General features: G+C 33.8%; 2 protein-coding genes across 3 annotated transcripts; both read left to right on the forward strand.

The window, feature by feature from the left end:
* Window positions 1-150: 150 nt before the first annotated feature.
* On the forward strand, window positions 151-4797 carry LOC107871345 (serine/arginine-rich splicing factor RS2Z32). The gene is made up of 7 exons (XM_016718254.2): window positions 151-270; window positions 2256-2367; window positions 3133-3172; window positions 3307-3402; window positions 3511-3707; window positions 3795-3890; window positions 4180-4797. Exons 2-7 carry the CDS (start codon window positions 2261-2263, stop codon window positions 4568-4570), a joined length of 927 nt encoding a protein of 308 aa, XP_016573740.2. The 5' UTR covers window positions 151-270; window positions 2256-2260; the 3' UTR covers window positions 4571-4797.
* Window positions 4798-13732: 8935 nt separating this feature from the next.
* Window positions 13733-19829, forward strand: LOC107871346 (protein bicaudal D). Of its 2 annotated transcripts, none has more exons than XM_047412822.1 (5): window positions 13733-13890; window positions 16263-16519; window positions 16622-18557; window positions 18642-18848; window positions 19288-19829. In XM_047412822.1, exons 2-5 carry the CDS (start codon window positions 16290-16292, stop codon window positions 19603-19605), a joined length of 2691 nt encoding a protein of 896 aa, XP_047268778.1. In that variant the 5' UTR covers window positions 13733-13890; window positions 16263-16289; the 3' UTR covers window positions 19606-19829. The 2 variants fall into 2 exon arrangements, with proteins under 2 accessions (XP_047268778.1, XP_047268777.1); XM_047412821.1 differs by lacking the exon at window positions 13733-13890 and adding an exon at window positions 14067-14099.
* Window positions 19830-23194: the final 3365 nt, after the last annotated feature.

Genomic DNA, 23194 nt, shown 5'->3' on the forward strand with positions numbered 1-23194 from the left:
TTTTCTAAATTTCTTTGGCCAGAGGGTCAGCCGTAGACCACCTACCAAAAAACTGAAATGAGTTTTTGCAATATAAAACTTAATTTCAAAAACCAATATTGTGAAGAACTCAAAATGGACTTTACAAAGTTAAAAGCCCACACCCATCAAAACGTCAAAAAAAACAAAAAAAAACCCAGGACAGTGAGGCCCATTACACACTAGTTATAAATATCATCTACACATATTGCTCCACTGCTTTTCAACAAATCGGATCTAGGGTTATTACAGGTAAAGCGATTTTCGATTTTCAAACTGTTTTTTGTCACTTCTTTTTTTTTTTTTTTTTGATAAAATTGTATTCAAGTGTCCTCGATATATGTGCGTGTGCATAAATCATCAAGAAATTGCTATTAATTTTGACAACTTTGCATGAGATTTTGTATTATTTCTGCAATAGTTTTTTTGTATGATTAAGAGTTAATATAATTTTGGAAAGGAGCTAATTTATTGAGAAATTGCTATTAATTTTGAGTAATTTGGATGAGATTTTGTATTATTTGTGCATTAGTTTTTTTTTTTTCGTTTTAGTTTGGTTAGACGTTTTATTGAGCTGAAATTTGTGCTAAATTAATTTGAAAAAAAGTAATGGAGCTAATTTTTGTATGATTAAGAGTTAGTATAATTTTGGAAAGGAGCTAATTTGTCGATATGTGTGCATAATTTATCAAGAAATTGCTATTAATTTTGAGTAATTTGGATGAGATTTTGTATTAAATGTGTTTTTTGAGTCTGAAAATTTATTCAAGAGTCGTGTTTTTTTGGTTTAGTTTCGGTTGATATTTAATTGAGCTGAATTTGTGCTAAATTCACTTGAAAAGAAAATAATAATTCAGCCAACATGCTGCGGTATGATGAGATTTTGTATTATATGTGCTTTTTGGCTCGGAAAACTCATTCAAGAGTTCTTTTTTTCGTTCTAGTTTCAGTTGAGATTTTTGTGAGCTGAAATTTGTACTAAATTCATTTGAAAAAAAGTAATCGGTCTTTTTCTTATAATGATTAGGAGATAATGTAACACTGTAAAGGAGCTGATTAGGTAGTTTCTTCACTCATCCTCGATATATATGCATGTGCATAATTCATCTCGGAAGTGCTATTAATTTTGAGAATTTTGGACGAGATTTTGTATTATATGTGTTTTTGACTCGGCTAATTTGTTGTTATGTGTGTTTTTTTGTCGTTTTAACTTTGTTTGGTGTTTAATGAGCTGGCATTTGTGCTCAATTCATTTGAAGAAAAGTAATGGAGCGCTTTTTTTTTCCTCGATTATTAAGGGATGATATAGTTTTGGAAAGGAGCTATTTTGGTAGTTTCTTCACTCATCGTCGCTATATATGCACATGCATAATTCATCTAGGAGTTGCTATTAACCCTGAGTAATTTGATGAGATTGTGAACTCGGCGAATTTATTCAAGTGGTGTTTTTTTATGTTTTAGTTTCGTATGATGTTTTATTGAGCTGGAATCTGTGCTAAATTCATTTGGAAAAAAGTAATGGAGCAATATTTTTTAATTTATGATTAAGAGATAGTATAATTTGGGAAAGAAGCTATTGGGTAGTTTTATGTGTTTTTCAACTCGGAAAATTCATTCAAGACGTGTTTTTTTCTTCTATTCTACAACAAAAACAACATACCTAGTGTATTCCCACATAGTGGGGTTTGGGGAGGGTAATGTGTACGCTGACCATACCACTATCTCAGATGTAGAGAGGCTGTTTCCGATAGACCCCCGGCTTAGTTGTGCAAAATCCATTTGAAAAGAAGCGACGGAGCTATTTTCCTTTTTATGATTAAGAGATAATATAATTTGGGAGGAGTGAAGATAATATAATTTGGGAGGAGTGAATTGGGTAGTTTCTTTCAAAGAAGATTCCACAGTGTGATGAGATTCTGTATTATATGCTATGTTGCTTGGATTCGTCAAAAATGTCAATGGATGCGTGTCGGATTCGCCAAAATTAGTGTATTTTTGAAGAATCCGACACGGGTGCGGCATAAAAAATGAAGAGTCCGTGCAACTTAGATTATATGTGTTTCTTGACTTGATAAATTCATTCAAGAGGTGTTTTTTTCCGTTTTAGTTTCGTATGATGTTTATTGAGCTGGAATTTGTGCTAAATTCATTTGAAAAAAAAGTAATGGAACTATTCTTTTTTAAGATTAAGCGATAATATAATTTGGGATAGGAGCTAATTGTATAGTTTCTTTCAGAGAAGATGCCGAGGTATGATGATCGGTATGGTGGTACACGCCTATATGTTGGACATTTGTCTTCCCGAACGCGATCTCGAGACTTGGAGGATGTCTTTAGCAGATACGGGAGGTAATTTTTAACTGTTTGTTAGTTTTATGAAGTGATTGTACACATTGTTGTAAATCAAATTTGAGTACTTGGAAGTTGATAGTCCGAAAGGACCAGGATTAACTTTTATATTGATTTAATTTAGGTAGAGGTATCGGGAGGTCATTTTTAACCATTCATTAGTTTTATGCGGTGATTGGACACATTGTTGTAAATCAAATTTGAGTAGTTGGAAATTGAAATTCCAAGAGGACCAAGATTAAACTTTCTAGTGATTTAATTTTGGCAACGGAATCAAATGCGCCCGAACAGAGTAGAATGAATATAAAGAATCATGTAGTTGATCTCAGCTTGTTCGGTATTGAGGCATTGATTAATTGATTGATGTACGTAGTGATTATTTATAGAAATTATGTTGCTTTTACTAGTTCACAATCTTTGTTCTAGGAAGTAAGGTGGTCTTTGGGGTTGGCCGTTTTAATTGAATTTGTTGAAAATGTATGAGCGCAACCTCCCTGTGTCTTAGTTTTTTAACTCGAATAATGTTTATGAAGGTTTCTATGTTTTTGCCAACCCGGAGGTTTGTGGTGGGAGGTTGCCCTTGGTGGAATTGGTTCCCATTCTCGCGGAGTGTGGCGATTCTTTCTATATTGTTATTGCGTGTTTTTTTGATGGAAAGGGCGCAATCCCCAAAGTGGTGTTTAGTTCATCTTTGAGGGGCGAAGTATCAACCCTTTGGTTCTTATGACTTGATGGCCTTACTGTTTCTGGAACCCATTTACGCAGAGTACGTGATGTGGATATGAAGCGTGACTATGCTTTTGTGGTACGTCCTTTCTTCCTTTTTCTTTCGCCTTTTCGTTAATTATATTTCTTAGGGTTGTTGTGTGATTATCTGATCTTTGTCTCATACATTTGAGCTATAAGCTTCTTTCTGTTTTTCATATACTGCTAAACTAGGAATTTAGTGATCCTCGAGATGCCGATGATGCAAGATACGGCTTAAACGGGCGGGACGTTGATGGAAGCCGCCTTATTGTGGAGTTCGCAAAAGGGGTGAGTGTACGCAATCTGCATTTGTTATGTGTTCCTAACTGCAATATACACAGTATCTTTATGTCGTTATTTGACCTTTTCGTATTAAAATTTATTCTTTTATTGCAGGTGCCTCGTGGTCCAGGTGGATCCCGAGAATTTGTCGGCAGAGGTCCTCCCCCAGGTACAGGTCGTTGCTTTAATTGTGGAATTGATGGCCATTGGGCTCGAGATTGTAAGGCTGGAGACTGGAAGAACAAGTGTTACCGCTGTGGAGATCGAGGTCATATAGAAAGAAACTGTCAGAATAGCCCCAGGAAAATGAAGTATCCATCTTGTTTCCACCCTGTATATGCTTTAATGTTCTAGTCCGCTTTAATGGTTAAGTTATTTCATTTGTTATTGAATTTCAGACGTGGACGAAGTTATTCCCGCTCGCCATCTCCTAGTCGTGGCAGAAGTCGCAGTCGCAGCCGCAGCCGTAGTTACAGCAGGGGTCGCAGCTACAGGTCCCCTTTGCTCCTGCTTTCTGGAATCTGCTCGTTTTCGCTTCATTGATGGCTTTAGCCTTGCGTTTTGAGCCCATGGTCGAAATAATACCATGGGATAAGTAAGCATGTCTTGTCATCGATGTATTATGTGAATAATTTATGAAAGCTACCGTTGTTAAACCAAGAAAGCGTTACTGTTTCGCCGGATTACTAACAGATTCTTGTTATGTCAACTGGATTTTATGGTAGTAAAACATAGTTTATATCCATCACCTTATCTTATATATTGTGTTTGATTTCTTTGCAGCCGATCCAGGTCGCCCGTGAAGAGGGACCGTAGCATTGAGCATGAAGAGAGAAGATCAAGGAGTCCTCGCCATCGTAGATCATCACCACCTCCATCAAAGGGAAGGAAACACAGCCCTTCACCCGACGAAAGAAGTCCACAAGAGAGAGGTACGCCATCACCAAGGGACGATAGAGCAACCAATGGTTCCGACCGTAGCAGGAGCCCTAAAGATGACGCTAGAATGGATGACCCGAGAGACATGAGCCCTGTTGAAGAAAATGGCCGCAGTCGCAGCAATAGCCCCATCCATAGGGACAACGGACGCCCAGTGGAGGATGGAAGCCCAACGGGTGATTATGAAAATCATGGTTCTCCAGGGGGTTCTCCTAGAGGCAGTGAGTCGCCTTAAAAAGGTGCATATGATCGTGAAGTTCATAGGGCGAGAGTGTGTGTTCATCCACAAGTAACTACCGCCCTTCCATTTCGATTTTTATAGTACTTTTTCTTTATATTTGGAAACCATGTCATTGAATTTCTCAAATGACCTGAATTTGAAGCTGTCTTGCACATTGTATGTTCTTTCTTTGAGACGAACACTTCTCGGAAGTGGTTTGACTATAGGATCGTAAAGATAGTGCAGCCCGGTGCACTGAAGCTCCCGCTATCGCAAGATCTGGGGGAAGTATGTCACTTCCAAAATACTGCACCAGATATTTCACCAATTGTGAAGTTGAAATGCATTAGTCATTGCAAATTCAAGATTCATGTGGCTGATCGATTGGATATATGGTGAGTCCTGCAGGAATATTGTTTCTGTTGGAAAACAAGTTATCTCGGGATAGCTAGGGAGGTATAAGAAAAATACTATAATCCCAGGATAACTAATCTGTCGTTTGGTAGTAGTCCCGAGATAAAATAATAGGCTCGGGATAAAATTGTTAGTGCAGCGCTTGGTTGTCAAGGTCGGGATAACTTATTTCACCATTTACACCATAGTGATGGGATAAGTTGTACCAAATACATGGTGGGATAACTAATTTTGAAATTAATTATCCCGGATAACCCTTTCCCAACCAAACAACCCCCATGCATTGTCCCAACCAATCATGGGATAAGCTCCTCTAATAAATTAATTTCGGGATAAGATTCCTTATCCCTCCTATCAAATGACCCCTTAGAACTAACACCCTACAAATGTAGGTCTAACTAAACACAGTCTGGTACCACTGGCGGATCTACATGCAGCTCAGGGTTCATCCGAACCCTCTTTGTTGAAAAATTATACTGTATATATACGGTCAAAATTTTGATTTACCGTATATGTGTTAAGTGCTGAACCCCCTTGACACAAGGCTAAAACTTGGTACAGGGGTGAAGAGGTGCAGAATTTTTCATTTAGCATGCATCCGAATCTGAATAACTCCATTTTTTTTCAATCTTTTATATTAGTTTTTGGATTAAATCCCTAGTTACTTACTTATGTTCTTGCTCTCTTACGTTTTGTCCCCTTTTTGGTTTATGTTCTCTCACTTTCATGGTTACTAATTTGATGGTGGGTCTTTTTTTCTATTTTTCCACAAAATTATAGTATATACTTTTGTTTGTTGTTTATCTATTTTGACTGATTTATAATATTTTACATCTTCTCTCCTTAAAATTAAGAAAAAAATAATATTAGTTTTATCATGTTAATGTATAAACAACTTGAACGTAAAATGCAATTCTGATAACTTATTGTACCTTTTATGTAGTTTCTAAATGTATAAATTTTTTATTTTTTTTTTAAATTAAAGATTGTATGTTTGAACACACAATCAAAATAAAGAAGTTTTAACTTCTGCCGTTTTGTTGTTCACGTTGAGGTAGAGTTGAACTTTGTCTAATTCACTCAAATCAAATTCGACCCATTTATTTTTTAGATCCTGTTAACGTGCTTGGTTATTTGTTTGAAATCCCTTAATAGAAATTCTGACTCCGCCACTGTCTGGAACATACAAAATTTAGTATAGTAACCATCAAAGGATGTGGTGCAGTAGATGAGGTTGCTCCTCCTTTAATCAGAGATCTCGGGTTTGAGCTTTGGGTATGGAAAAATCCTTGGTAAGGAGCGCTTCCACCCGAATGGGGTCTTACGCGGTGCGAATTTGGATTAGTCAGACTTCAATGCGGGTATCGAACACCGATGGAAAACCAAGAAAAAAAATAAAAATTAGTACAGTAAATATATCAGACACATTGGTTGCTAGTTCCTACATAAAAAGGTACCAAAAGCAAAGCAGTCTAATGATAACCATCATTAGATTAGTATGATTTCAATACTTATTTTATTCACCTGGTTCTTGTCAGTACTTTTAATGTATAAATGTACTTTGTGTTTTACACATCTATCAACCCAAAAGTTTTCTGGTAACAAATCATTTTCTGCAAATACCAAGTACCAATGCAAGACATCTTTACTTGCACGTAAATATTCAAGAAATGCTCAAGAATTATGTCATCATTAACAACAAGCAGTGTATTCTCACAAAGTGGGATCTGGGGTGTCGGTGAGGGTGGGGTGGGGGGAAGGTGTGTGTAAAGTGTACGCAGTCCATAACACTATTTCACTATTTCAAATAAAGTAAAAAGACTGTTTCTGATAGACCTCCGGCTCAGGACAGATCACAACCTGGAGTCGGGGTGTGTGTGTGAAGTGATAGACCTCCGGCTCACGACAGATCACAGCGTGGGGTTGGTGTGTGTGTGAGAGAGCGAAGTGATAAACCTTCGGTTCAGGATAGATCACAACGTGGGGTTGTGGGGGGGGGGGGGGGTGAAGTATGCGCAGTCCAACCACTACCGCAGATTAAGTAGATAGGCTATTTTCGATAAATCCCCGGCTCAGAATAGATAACAGTATAACAATAAAAAAAAAAAACATAAAAACAAACAACAAAAATTAATATCACACCGCTAGGTAATAAAGGAAACAAGACACCCACATGATAATATTATAAACTAGTTATTCGAAATCATATACTTCGATCACCAAGAACACTCTTTCCTACTATTACGGACGTACTCCTACCTACTAACCATCTGTCCTAATTCGCGTCCTTCACACATTCCTATCAAGAGTCCTGTTCTCCGTAAGCTGTAACTGTTTTATGCCATGCCTAATTACCTTTCTTCAATATTTCTTCGACTTACCTCTATGCCGCCTAAAACCATCCAACACACCCTCAACCTAACTAGGGACCAATTTGATTTTAAAATGTTTTCCACCACATCAAACACACCCTTATTATTCCATATATAAGCAATCTAATGTATTTACATGTGAGAATTTATGAATAAAGCAAATAAAAAAATAAAAATAAAAGTAAAAATCCATCAAGTGGTACTCTGGACCATATAGTAAAGTATTGTGACCATTTATCAAAATTAGAATTGCTTTTTTGATAAATTTGAGGGTGTGACCTAACAATCAACTAAAGCTCCAAAAGAAAATGACAAATAAGAGGTCAATTCCACCACATAATAAATTTGATAATTTTTATTTAATATTTTGTGTTTGAATTAGAAAAATTCATTAAATATGTATGAATATCTAGTTACATAAATTGACTCGAACATCACTGATATTATTTAAAATAAATAAATAAAAATTAAGAAAGTCTTATCATATTAATAAAGAAAAGTACCTTAGAGTGGAAAAAGTTAAAAGTTCATTAGTCATTATATTTAATTAATTATAAGCTTTGCATCATTATGCATCACAAAGGATGAACATGAACAAACATAATATTACCAAATGCTCCTTCCCACTATATTATGTTTCTTGATAACCTCTTTATAACTTTTTTGCATGTTTCTTGGAAATAAATATAATTTAGGACTTTAGGTTATTTATTTCATCATGAATTTTTATATTGTTTGGTCATTTTTTATATATTGTTGTTATAATCGGACAGAATAAATAATACCACAAGCAAAAAAAATAACAAAATGAACACACAGATTTACGTGAAAATCCTTGCGGAAAAAAACACGGGCAGAGGCAGAGGAATTTCACTATAGTGGATGGAGAATATAATGAGGAGAATGACGTATTTTTTGAACGTCCAAAACCGACCCACTAAATCACACGTATTATAAATTCTAGGCCTAAAAACGTACAAGTCCACACCCCAAGGGCGAAGCCCCCGCAACCCCAACGATCGGCCCGATCATTACGCTACCACCACAGACCCCATGAAAAATTACAAACATAGATCGCACCGTGAACTTTTCAGGGCCGGATAAAAAAAAAATCAGGTCACAAACTCTAACAGTTGTAACAGATTATCTATCTTTATTTTAAAAATTATAAAGTTTGCATGTTAAAAAGTCTCTGCCTAGTCACCTTATTTTTTTATAGCAGGAGAAAGGAAAGTGCTGGACCACTGCGTGAATACTCGCATACTGAGCATGTAAGAGTCTTGAAGTGGTTCAGCTAGACAAAAATACGGTAGTAAATAATCGAAGGAGGTCATAGGACCCCCGCAAAGTTGGGCGTGTTACAAACACATTGGGCGCGTGAGAGTCTGAAGTGGTCCAGCAGATAAATATATGCCACAGAAATACAATGATGAATAATCGAGGGGGTCATAGGACCTCAAAGTTGAGGCGTATTACAATAAATTTCGTCAAAATTTAGGTATATTTCTGACCCTTTTTTCTATAATAAATTATTAAACACTAATGATATATACAAACATTAAACTCATTTATTTAGTGAATACTTGTAACTAGCCATAGATAAGAAAATGTCATTTGTTAATAATGATTTTAAATTTTCAAATCAAAGATCAGTTACCATGTTTGTGTCATAAATTTATTATATTCCATTATAATACCTATAGGATATTATGTATATTTTCAAAATAACTCATTAATTAGTAACTTAAATTAGACTTCAATTATATTGATTTCAATTTCAAAATATGAAACAACCAAAAAGATTTTGAGTAGCTTAAAATCGAATGTATTTCAAATATTGTCGAACTATTTCATTAAATTACTCGAATAATATACCTTTCACGAAATAGAAATAAATAAATTGAATGATCATTTATAAAAAAAAAATAAAAAAATACATAAACATACTCCTTAACTGACCACATTTATACAAATTCCTATTCTTACAAAGTAATTACAATAATCTCAACTAATTATGTATCTTTCTTGAATGTATCGTAGAGCTAATCATGTATCTCGAAAGACTCAAAATAAAAAAAGAATATATCGGGAGGTAATTATGTATCTTTACAAGGAAAAAATGTATCTTCGTTGGATGTATTATGTATTTCAATAGACTCAAAATCGAAAAAAATATACCGGGAGATAATTATGTATCTTTACAAAGAAAAATTAAGAATGTATCTCCGTTGGATGTATCGGGAGTTAATTATGTATCTCGACAAATTCAAAATCTGAATTTTTAGTAATTATATAAAATATTAAAAGTTTCTATAATTAAACTTCAAATTGTCGGAATTTATGTTGTTTGAAACTTTTTTTTTCTTTTCCCAAAAGTTTTTTCCTCACTAATTAAATTGCTTTCTAAACTAAGTGATCATACTTTTTTTTTGGCTTTTTACTTTTTCTCACTTGTCAATTTTTCTACAAAGAAATGATGCAAAGAACGTAACAATGTTGTTTTTTCAACCTTTTTTTTCTTCTCACAATTTGCTTTTTCATTTAAGAGTGTGACCTAGTAGTTAATGAAGCGAGTTGAGAGCTTCAAATCTCGGATTTGAATCTCAGCAGAGATAAACAATATTAGGTGATTTTTCACATCTGTCATATCCTTGGTGGACTAAGTTATCTGATATCTATTGCTGTTCGGAGATGACAGGTATCCTGTGAATTTAGTCGAGGTGTGCGAAAGCTGGTTCAGACACCACTGGAGGTGGTAGGTATCCTGTATATTTGGTTGAGGTGTGCGAAAACTGTCTTGAACACTACGGTTATACAAAAAAAACAATTTCTCTCGTTTCTTTCACTGATGGATTTCGTTGAGGTGCGCGAAAGCTGACCCAGATACCACGATTATAAAAAAATAATTTCTCTCGCTCCTTTCACCGATGGATTTAGTTGAGGTGCGCGAAAGTTGGTCCGAACACCATAATTATTAAAAACAACATAATCTCGCTCGCTCCTTTCACCGATGGATTTAGTCGAGGTGCGAGAAAATTGTCCCGGATATAATGGTTATTAAAAAAAACACAATTTCTCTCGCTCTTTTCACCGATAGATTTTGTCAAAGTGCGTTAAAGCTGACCTGAACACCGAGGTTACAAAAAAGCAGCAACAATATCTCTCGCTCATTTCACTAATGGATTTAATCAGGATGTGCTAAAACTGATCCGAAGACTACAGTTATAAATAGAAAAACAATTTCTCTCGCGCCTTTCATTGATGGTTTTAGTCGAGCTGCGGGAAAGATGGTTCAACCACCACAATTATATTAAAAAAAAAACACTTTCGCTCGCTTCTTTCACTGATGAATTTAATCGAGGTACGCGTAAGCTGACTGAAACATCACGATTATAAAATAAAATAATATTAGCGATCATACTATTTGTTTTGACTTTATCAAACACTTTTTATCACTTGTCAAAGTATTTTGAAAAAAGAAACAAAGCTAACAACATTTTCTTTTATTCAACCTTCTTTTTCACACCATCGTAATAAATAATAACCTTTATATCCACTATTATATATTTTATAACTACTTATTATATAGTTTAGTATTACAACAACAATTTTATTCCCACAAAATGAGATCTGAGGAAGGTAAAATATTTGTAGTTCGAACCTCTATTCGAAGGCGGATCTAGGATTCGGAGTTTCAGAGTGCCAAGTAGATTCATTGCTTAAATTAATCGGAGACTCCAAATCATAAATCCGAGCCAACTTATGGACAAGAGGTTCATTGAATCTCCTTCGACGAAAAACAATTCTATTTATACATGATTAGTTTTTTTTTAACGTTTATATAGTAAATACTGAACTTGATAAAACAAGAAATTTTTCAGAGTTACACGGTAGTGATTGATTAAATTTACGAAAAAGGCAGGTTGTCAGCAAGTTTCGAACCTGGGTCTGTTGGGTGAAATTAACAGCCTTGTGCCACCTGAACAACAAACCACTTTGGTTGTTTTGGTGGCAAGTTTGTACACGGTTCGCGCGTGTATCTCACTTTAATGAGTTCAAACATCACACTAAATAAGATATGTGTTTAAATTATAAAGACGAATACAATAATTAAATTCAACGTGAATATGTAAAGCTGAAAACTTTATTTAATTAAACCTAACCTTTATAAAAAAAATCTACCACGTGTAAATTGCAATAAAACATTACGATGATAGAGACAATGAAATAATACAATTAAATCTAACCTTTACACAAAAAATTTCTCAAGGCCCAACAGTCATTTAATACCTGTAAACTCTAATAAAATAATACGATAATAGAGATATCAAAATAATACGACTAAACCTAAACTTTGCACAAAAAAAAAATTCAAAGCAAAGATTTTAAAATAACACAATTAAACCTAACCTTTACCTATAAAAATTATTCAAAGCCGACCAACATTTATGTAGCACTTGTAAACTACAACAAAATAATACGATAAAATAGATATTAAAATAATACAATTAAACTTAAATTTTACACACGAAAATTCCTCCATTGACAAAAACAATAAAGAAGTTGAGGGTTAAAAAGTTAAGCGTCCACCAATCTAGACAATAACCGAATCATTGAAACATACGTCTTTTGTTTTATTAAGTTGTAAATAAATTTTTTTCATGCAATAGAAGGCTAGAAAACCCTAATGAATTCAAGAATGAAAAATCTTATTAATCATCAATCAAAATCAAAACAAAAAGAAAACATAGAAGTAGAAGAATCATACGTATGTTTCTAGTAAAATTTATCAAAAATACTATTTAAATAGAATTATAGATATTCTTTTTTATATAAGGTAAAATTTTAATTGATATAGAAGTGCTAAATATTATATTTTTTGCTTGAATCCAATAATCTTTTTCCTTTCCATTCATTTTTTTTTAAAGAGAATATATTTGCTTCCTAAAATTCTTACCTTAAAAAGTGATAGGAATTTTTTGTTACCATGCATACTTTTCTTAAATAATATAAAATTTTAATTCTTAAATATATTTTTTTTCCTTTCCCCGTTAATTTAATTCCTTTTAAAGATTTTACCATAAACATTTTAACGTGCATCTCAATATATATAGAAGTATTTCCTTAAATATTTTAATTTCCTTTTTACGTTAATTTAATTCCTTTTAAAGATTTTACCATAAACATTTTAACGTGCATCTCAATATATATAGAAGTATTTCCTTAATAGGATTCTATTTTAGGAGTATTTTTTTAATTCATCAAAGGAAAATATTAATTAATTTTCTTTCCATATAGTTTAGGAGTCCCATATATTTTAAGATTCTAGTTAATATAATAAAAATAATTAGTAAATAATAAATTAAAAAAAAGTGAAAAGACAGTTTTGCCTAAATAACAGTCTTTTAATGAAGGGCAAAAAGTTCAAAATCACTTTTCTAAGGGTCTTCACACTTTTAATATATATATATATACACTTTATATATAGAGTTTCAGTCGAAGTTTGCGGGTGGCGTGCCACTCCCAAAACCCTTAATAAATTCGCCCCTGCCTCTACCTTAGAGGAGAGGTAGAGAGGTTGTTTCTCGATAGATCTCAACTCAAGGCAACAACAGTCTAGAAATGAATAACAATAGAAGTACAAGAAAATAATAGGTAGCTAACAAAAAATCGGATATCGACAAAAACAAGACTACCGCAAAAATCACAAAAAATTCAAGAACAAGACGCTACAAACATAGCACTGTATTATTACCAGCACAGATAACAAAATATATTACTCCTACCTATTAGCAAGTATTCCTTTTTTAATTCACGTCCTCCATATCTTTTTAACTGCTTATTATATTGTTTACTATTATTATTATTATTATCATTATTATTATTAACATAAATCTCGACAATTTAGAGTTTAATTCCAGAAAATTTCAAGATTTTGCATAATTACTGAAAATCTCAATGTTGGATCCGTCGAGATACATAATTAGCTCCCGATACATCCAATAAAGATACATTTTTTCTTTTGTAAAGCTACATAATTAGTTCCCGGTACTTTTTTTTTCAATTTTGGGTCTGTCGAGATACATAATTAGCTCTCGATACATCCAATGAAGATACATAATTAATTGAAATTTTTATAATTACTTTGTAAGGATGGAAATTTGTGTAAATATGGTAAGTTAAAGTGTATGTTTATATTTTTTTATTATAATTTATTACAAAAACATTTTTTTTTTTTTTTAAAAAGGTCAAGACGCTCCATATAAGGCCCACAAGCCCAAAAAGGCCCATTAATTCCAACCAAAAAAGGAAGAAAAATAAATAAAAACGTTACTACTTTTATTCAGCCCCGCTACTTCCGTCACATTGGAATTTTAAATTTTTTTATTTAGACATAAATACCCCTAACAAATCATCTAATTCCCTTTAACTACCTTATATTAGTCCAAAAAAATAACTAAACCTCCAGCATTTTCAAGAAAAAATTCCAAGAATCGTATAGATTCTGACACCCTTTTGCCGCTCTTACTTTTTCAACTCTTTGATTCAGTAATTTCTCTTTCTTTTATTTTTTTATAATTCTTTTTGTTTTTTTTGTGTGTATTTTTTTGATATATAATTTTAATTGAGTTGATATATAGTCTTTTTTTTTATGTGTGTGACTTTTAGTGATTTTAGTTGATTTATCGAGTTCTTGAACTGTTTTGGAGCCACAAATCTATGTAATTTCATGTAGGTATATGTGTTCTTTGAATCTTGTAAGTGTTACTTTTGGATTCTTTTGTTTTGGGGGGTTAAATTGGTGGAAATGTTAATTAAAAATGAATTTTGACTTGATTTTTCAGATGTTTTTTTTTTTTTTTTTGATTATTTACCATGATTATCTGTTTTTTCAGAAGGATTTGATAAGTTTTTGAAGTTATTTGAGTTGTTCTTGTGCTATTTGTTTTGTGGGGTATTTTATTTATTTTCAGTAGAAGGTTGATTTTGGAAAGTTAAGTAGTATAGTTTCTTGTTTTGAGGTTTATTGAAAAGGGTTTGTCTTGGTTGATAAATGTATCTGGTTTCTGTTTGATATTTGGGATTCAAGGGTTTGTTCATTTTTTTCTGTTTTAATGTTTTTTCTAGTTTTAGTTTTTGGATAAATGTGATGATTGTAATTTGAGATGGTAACAGCCGTTCACAGTTTCAAGCCGCGGAAACAGCCTCCGGCAGAAATGTAGGGTAAGGCTGCGGACAATAGAACTCTTGTGATCCGGCATCTTCCCCTGGTCTGGCGCATGGCGGGAGCTTTAGTTCATCGGGCTGCCTGCTATTTCATCCTTTGGTACTTGATTTGAGTTGTTAGTGAGTAGTAGAGGGTTGTCTGGCTTATCCTTCCGTGCTAATAGTCGTAGTATATATCCGATAGTTTCTCGTCCTTTGATTTTTTCACTATCTACCGTCTCTTGTACTTTGATTATCATACTTTCTTGTTGTAGTTACTGTACTTCTTTCATAATTCTTTGCCATGATTTTTTGTAGTATTTTCCATGATTTTTCACTTTTGTTATTTGTTTTTTTCAATTGGCTTTGATATGTTTTTACTTGAGCAGAAGGTCGGAAACAACCTCTCTACCTCCCAAGGTAGGGGTAAGGTTTACATACACTTTACCCTCCTCAGACCAGACCCCACTTTATGGGATTACACTGGGGATGTTGTTGTTCTTTGGTACTTGATTTGGTGTTCTGATATAGTTCATAAATTTGTGAAGTTTTCTTAATTATCATGTATTAAATATGGATTAATAATCTCAGGTGGATTTGAATGATTAAAAGGTGTTTATAGGGTTTAACAGGGGTAGGGGTAGTATGGTCTTTTTATGTTATGGTAGACTATCATTCTCAGATTGACAGAGTGTGCTCATAACTGTTTCTGACATTAATGATTTTTTATCAGGTTTAGGAAACAGATTGATTCCTTGTGGCATGTGGGGGTCTTTTGAAAATTTTCTTGCTTTTAAAGAAGGGTTAGTGAAATAGATGCTCCCATTTGCTTCCCCCTTGGTGAAAACTCATAGTAGCTTATGTTGCACACAGCAAGCAAATGTGTTTTACATTTTTCTGCTTGGAGTTTGTTAGTTCTTGAAAACTAATTGATCCACTTGAACCTCAGTACTAGCAGGTAAAAAGTTATTTCTTGGTAGTTCAATGATGGAATCTCATTCGGATTGATGAAAGAACATGTATATCTTTCTTCTTTTAATGGCGTTCAGCTTACCGAGGACATGATAGGAGGGTGTGGAGGTTGAGGATTCGGGTAGAAGGCTAGCAGTAAATAGTTTCGCTTCATGTGTCTTCTGCTTAGTAGTATTAGTATTATTTTACTATTCCGTATTTCCCATTCTTAGTTTTCTATACTACTTCTTGTATTGTATACCTCCGTTTTCTGTTCTCTTACTATCCTACTGTTGTTACTGCTTATGTCTTCATAAATATTGTGTTTTTGCTTTCCTTGCCGAGGGTTTATCGGAAACAACCTTTCTACTTACCAAGGTTGGGTATGTTGTTGTTGAAGACTACAACAACAACTTTTGGTTAGCTTGCAATATTTTCATGAATGGATGATTTGTGAGTGCACTTGAGTGGTTGTTTATGAGTGTTTTCTTGAAAAATGTTCTTCCCCTTGAGGTGTGTTAGAACTAAATGCCTTTTGAAATTGTTTTGGTATGAACGATTAGCATAGCATCCTACTATTTGGGATTGAGGTGTAGTTGATCGATTGATAATTCTGGTCAAGTTTAGCTAGCTGTTGTTCCAGTATCTCTGTAAACTCTGAATTACTTTTGATTTTGAGTGTCTGGAACACAATGTGTTTTCTTAACCAACCTCAGTTAGGCCCTTTGTCCTTTGAAATCTCATGGACTAGTTTGTATGTGTAGATTCATGTACAGTCTCCATACATAGAGATGAAGAAGTTTTTCTTTTTTCGATCATCAACTAATGATGCAAACAAGACCCCGTCACCACCATCAAAGTCGAAGGAAGTTTCTTCTCCAAGTCTTAGAAGGAGTGTTTCATTGTCATCTGGATCCTTCTACGACAGCGGGTCAGGAAAAAAGAATTTCAGGGATCTGAGCAAATCTCCCTGTCACAGTAAGAAAGTTCAGCCTAAGAAATCTGGTCGTGATTCAAGCCGGTATGCATCTCATTTTCTGTAGCTTCTTTTTAACACTTACACTGATGCTTTAATTTGCATTTGCTTCTCCAAAGTAATGACAAATTTCATGATTTCTGTCAGTGGTCGTACACGTACTCCTGAAAGGCAACCCCCAGAGAATTTCTTCCAGACGTGTGATACAGAAGATGGTTATTTCATAGGGAAGCACTGTTATGGTGCATCTTTCAGATCACACCACTATGATCCATCGGAGAGCCCCTCTCGTAGCTCCAGTAATGTCTCAAGCAAAGTTTTGGATCGCTATATAGATGGGGAGCAAGAGCAAGAAAAGAGCACCTCAGCGAATCACTATCCTACGGAAGATCATAGTGAGATTGGTTATGCTGGCAGACAACTGCCTCCAAGAGTTCTCCATACTGGTCCTGGTTCGCCACTACCTGATGTCAGGAAGCAGAGACCAATATCTCAATCTTTCAGAGAGACAAAACCGTCTAAACTTGGTTTTACGTCTGGAGAGTTGGGCGAGATGGGTTTTGAACATGAATCTCCACGAAAACTTGCAAAGAAGGTGGTTGAGAGGCTCTCTCAGTCTCGGTCAATGGCAAAAGTAAGTTCAGAAGATTTTGGTTCTGATGGTCCAATTACTATTGAAGATATCTACAGTGGAAATTTAAGTAGATGTCCGAGTGTATGTTCTGACGGTGTTCCCCGGAAGAGCTGTTCAGCAGATGATTCTAATGGTAAGACCTATGAATATCACCATGGAGAGATTCCTGGCTTTGGTGAGAAAAACTATTTGGGAGTGGAAGATGATTCAGATTTGGTACTATTGAGAAAACTTAAGGAAGCCGAGGAGCGTGCTGTGTTGCTCTCGGAAGAGCTTGAAGAGGGAAAGTTTCTTCATGGCAGAGGCCTTAGTGTTCCAGTGTTGATTCAGACTATTAGAAGCTTGACAGAGGAGAAGGTACAAATGGCTTTTGAAGTTTCAAGCGTGCTACGGAATCAAGTTGCTGAAAGGGCTTCTGCTAAGGAAGAAACCGGAATATTACAGGCAGAACTAGATTCACGGACACGAAGATTGGAGACAGAAAAGAATGAGTTACAATCAGCGCTGGAAAAGGAGTTGGATAGAAGATCCAGCGAGTGGTCTCTAAAACTTGAGAAGTACCAAATTGAAGAACATAGACTCCGTGAAAGGGTGAGGGAGCTTGCAGAGCAGAATGTCTCTCTACAACGGGAAGTGTCTACATTTAATGAGAAGGAAGTAGACAATAGAAGCAAAATATCATCAACAGAGAAACAAGTCGAAGATTTGTCTAAAAGAACAGAGGAAGTGTCAGAAGAGAATCAAAATCTAAGGCAGCAGCTTTCTCAGTTACAAGAGGAATATCGAGTAGCTCAAGATGATCGAGATTATGTCCGGGAAAACTACCAGGAAAAGGTTAAAGAATGCGAGGACCAGCACAGATCTATTGCTAGATTGCAAAGGACTTGCAATGAACAAGAGAAGACAATTGATGGTCTGCGAGGATTTTGTGAGGATGTTGGCAAGAAGTGTCCAGCAAACTACGACAACCAGCTGGAGAAGTTGCAAGTAGAGCAAATAAGACTGGTAGGTGTGGAGTGTGCTCTAAGGAAGGAGGTGGAGTCTTCCAGGATCCAAATTGATTCTCTACGTCATGAAAATATTAGCTTGCTGAATCGTTTAAGAGGCAGTGGAAAGGAGGGTGGGTTTTCAACGTTTAAGCTAGATCAGGAATTATGCAGTCGTGTTTGCTGCTTGCAAAATCAGGCGCTCAATTTGCTTCGAGAGAACAGCCAGCTCTGTGGAAAGCTATTAGAGTACACGAAAGAAAATGTCAGACAAAATGGGGGCATTGATGGTCAATTCCTAATTGAATGCAATGTAAAGATCCAGGGTCTTAAGAGGGGAATTGAAACCCTGACAAGCAGTTTGCAGACAGTGTCATCCGCGATAAACGAGAAGTCCTACCTAGTGAGTTCGGATTCTAGCAGGGGTGATGCACATCACCAGCAAAATAGTCAGAAACCAGATGTAAGTTGACGCTGTCGTTTTGCTTAGCTGCCTGTTGTGCTCAGCGTTTTAAATTAATTTTGCTTGCTCTTTGTGTTGTTTTAGGAAATTAAACAATCAGAGCTTAAATCGGAGACTTTGCTGACAACTGTGTTAAGGGAGAAGCTCTATTCCAAGGAGATGGACATAGAGCAACTTCAGGCTGATCTATCTGCAGAAGTTAGAGTTAACGACATTCTCAAATGTGAAGTGCAAAATGCGTTGGACACTCTTTCTTGTGCCAAACACAAGTTGAAAGATCTCGAGCTTCAGGTAAGCAGGCAGTATTAAGATCTCACTGCAACGGAATAGTTTTTATTTTTCAACTTTGGATGCCTCGTCCACATATATGATAGGCTGTTTGCATATTACTTTCTCTGCATTAGCTTTCTACTACTCTTTGATTTCTAGGTTCATCTTTGTTCTTTCTGAAGTTCATGGTTTTCTTTATGGACTTGTATACATGAGTTGCTGGCATGTGGTCGTCTTCTGCGACATGTCTGATTGCCTTAATGTGTAATCACTTGTACCAACCAAGAACATGATAATGTTTGTGATATCCTCAAACCCATTGTGGTAAAGTTACTTGAAGGGGTTTCACTAAGTTTGTTCGTTCATCTTAGTTCTTGGACATGTTACCCTACTTAATGAAATGTTATTTCTGATCTTTCTGTCTTTCTTCTTTCTTGTGGTTTACGGTTGATTCTGGCAGCTGCTAAAAAAGGATGAAAATATCAACCAGCTGACAAATGATTTGCAAGAATGCATGAAGGAACTTGGCGTCGTGAAGGGGATACTACCAAAAGTGTCTCAGGAGAGAGATTACATGTGGGAGGAAGTTAAGAGCTATAGTGAGAAGAACATGCTGTTGAATTCTGAGATAAACATGTTGAAAAAGAAGGTAGATACCCTCGACGAAGACATTCTTATGAAAGAGGGTCAAATCACAATCTTGAAAGACTCGATAGGCGGCAAACCTTTCGACCTTCTTGCAAGTCCTGATTCTGCTGGAGAATTTCTGTTGGAGTGAAGTGATGATAAATGGCCAAACTACTACAACATATTTTGTTCATTGACTAGTGTTCATATGTCTCGTATACTTGCTGGCTTTACTCTTATATATACTTCCCCCCTTTTGATACTTGTTAAATAGAAAGTTTGCTTCTTTCTTTTGCATCCCTTTTTGAATCTCCAATTGTAAACATTTCTTTTGCTTGTGGTGATCAAGACAATGGACTGACTTCTTTTGCTTCATTTGCTTTTGTAAGTATTGTCTCTTTTTGGTCTGATGACACTACTAAAAAGTCTTGTTTTAGCCATGTGATTTAGTGAGGGACGTTCTTCACTAATTAAGATTTAGTGAGGGTAGCCATCGCTACAAGGTGTCTTGCGAATTATTAGTGAGGGAGACCCTCACAAATTAGTGACGAACTCTGACACTCAACCATCGCTATTTTAATTTCACAATTTTTTAGAAAAATATAATATAGTGAGGGACGTCCCTTGCTATATTAAAAATATATATAATATTAATTTATAATTTAGCGAGGGACGACCCTTGCTATAATAAAAGTATATATAATATTAATTTATTATTTAGTAAGAGATGTCCCTTTATATATTAAAAAAATATATAATATTAATTTATTATTTAGTGAGGGACAACCCTTGGTATGTGAAAAATAATAAAAATTATAAATTTAAATATATTGAAGGATATTCCTCGCTAAATTAAATAAAAAAATAATTTAATATTTTGATATTTTGAGAGATATCCCTCCCTAAGACCCTTGCTAATATGGTATTATTTTTAGCATTTTGCTACACCAAAACTACATATTTCAATAGAAAATCAATGTACAATCAATAACAACCAGCAAAACAATAGGAGAATGCTTTCAAAACAATTAAAACATAAAATTAAGCAACTAAACTTCATACATATTCAGCCAACTTAAACAAGATGCAAAACAAATATAAAAAAGTATGCAAACAAGTAGCAAAAGAAAGTCTTTCAAAAACTCTAAACTAACAAAATTCAAAACTAAAATAACACCACCACCTAATACTCCATTTCATCCTTTTAATCATCCTCACCCTCTCCACCATCATCAGCAGAGCTAAGGGGCGGAGAACGAGGAAGCTTGATTAACGTATTTACTTGAATCTTGAGTTCTTGGACGTCTGACTCAAGTGTCGTCCTACGTCGCTCCTCCTCTATCCTTCTTTTTCGTTCCTCCTGTAGCATCTTATCAAGTTACTCATCTAGCATGGTGGCGAACCCCCATATACCTTGTAATTCACACTGGAGGCGATGAAGGTTCTTCTCGAAGCACAGGTCGTACGCCCTTTCCTTATACACGCCGCCAGCTACATCCAGCCAGCAAAAGAGAGTTTCTTTGTTTGCAAGATTTCTAAGTCAATATTGAACCTAAAAGTTAAAAGGAAAAAGATGATCTTAATATCCTAGACATGCTTTTGAGTTGAAATTCAGTTCTAGTGGAACCGGACATATATGCTTTGAACACAACATCCTAAAATGGATCAGGTTTTATTTTAATGAATTTTAATTTTAAATAACATTGATTGATTTAGATTTGATGACATTGATTTCTAATTAGAGGTCATATGATAAAATGATTTTGCAAAATTATCGTTAAAAATAATGACACGAATAAACATTTTTTGTAACATATTATTATCTCATTTTTAAATAATATATGTTACTTTATGTCTTCCTCTGTCTCATCCCAATTTACGTGCACTAATATAATTTTGATAGTCAATCAAATTTTTTATGTTGGTATATCATTTTGTGTCCATTTTACCCTTTTTATGAAATATTATTAATTTTTTAATGTTTCAATTACTATAATAATTAATTAGGGGTGATATAGTAAAATCATGACGAAAGAAACGACGCATACATGTCTTAAATGACTTGTAATAACTAATTAGAGGCGATATAGCAAAATTACTATAAGAAATACTTGTCAAAAAAAAAAATACGTGGACCTCATATAGTAAAAAATACATGTCAGAAATGTCTATTTTACTTGTTTGTATGAAATATTCTTAATTTTTTTAATACATAAATGACTTATAATAATTAACTACGGGTGGCACAGTAAAATTACGATTGAAGCAACTGAAATAGGCATGTCAACCTGCTGCCTGCTGCCTGCTTCAGCTAGTGAACTCCCTCTATCAAAATTACTCTAAAAAAATACCTGTGAAAAAATTTAAGAGGATCTCATATAAGACGTCAAGTTAATTTAAAATATCAAGAGTTAATTTTTATTTTATGTCTATTTTATCTTTTTTTTATTAACTATTGTTAATTTTTAATACTTAAATGACTTGGAGTAATTAATTAAGGGTGATACAGTAAAATTATGGTTGAAGCAGTTGAAACAGGCGTGTCATAAACGTTTATTTTACTTTTTTTAACTAATTTTTTATTAATCTTTTAATATGTAAATGACTTATATTATTTAATTAGGGGTATGATAATTAATTAGGGGTGATACAGTAAAATTACGATTGAAGCAGCTGAAGCAAATATGTCATAGATGTCTATTTCATTTTTAATAAATATTATTAATTTACTGATACATGAATGACTTATAATAATTAATTAGGAATGATGTAGTAAAATTACAGTTGAAACAACTGAAACAAACATATCGATCTTGTGCCTGCTCCGACATCTTTAACTCCCTCTCATATACTAGTTGGCTACCCCATGCTACGCACGGGCCCAATATTGAACTTAAAAATTCTATGTTATGTGTAATTTTTATTTAATTAAAACCTTCAACTATTTAGTTGATAAATTCTTAGTTAGACATATATTATTATATTTAAATTAATGAAATTTATATAAGAATATTTTTAGTTGTTAATATGACACCCATGAAATTTCGAGAGTCAATCAAATGTTTTATACTTTTAAAATTTTTGAAGCTGATAATTATTATGATTAATAGATTTTTACGAATTTTTTTTTGAAATATATAACAAATTAATTATTTTTTAGATATTTTAAGTTGTTAACTATTGTAATTTAGAATACTTTTTATGTAATTTTTAAATAATATATTTTTAAAAATATATAGCAAATTAATTATTTTTTAGATATTTAAAGTTGTTAATTATTATAATTTATTAAACTTTTTTGACATTATAATTTAATATTTTAAGTTGTTAGCTAATTTATAATAGTCTCCTTGTTCAAACTTTTGTGGCATTGATAGTTAAATATATTTTAAAATAATTTAAGTTTTTAATTATTGTGATTTATAATAATTTTTTTCTATTCCAATTTAAGCGATACTGATAAAAATTTTGAGAGTCAACCAAATATCACGATTAAAATAGCGAAGTAGACATATCTTAAATGACTCATAATAACCAAGTAGAAGTGATATACCATTATTAATTCAAAACATCAAAAGTTAATTTATCATTTTATGTTTATTTTATTTTTTATTAAATATTATTAATTTTTTAATATTTAGATGACTTATAATAATTAATTAGGGATGTTATAGTAAAATTACGGTTGAAACAACTGAAATAGACATGTCATAAATATCTATTTTATATTTTATTAAGTA

Source organism: Capsicum annuum, chromosome 5, assembly GCF_002878395.1.
Source record: "Capsicum annuum cultivar UCD-10X-F1 chromosome 5, UCD10Xv1.1, whole genome shotgun sequence".
NCBI lineage: Eukaryota > Viridiplantae > Streptophyta > Magnoliopsida > Solanales > Solanaceae > Capsicum > Capsicum annuum.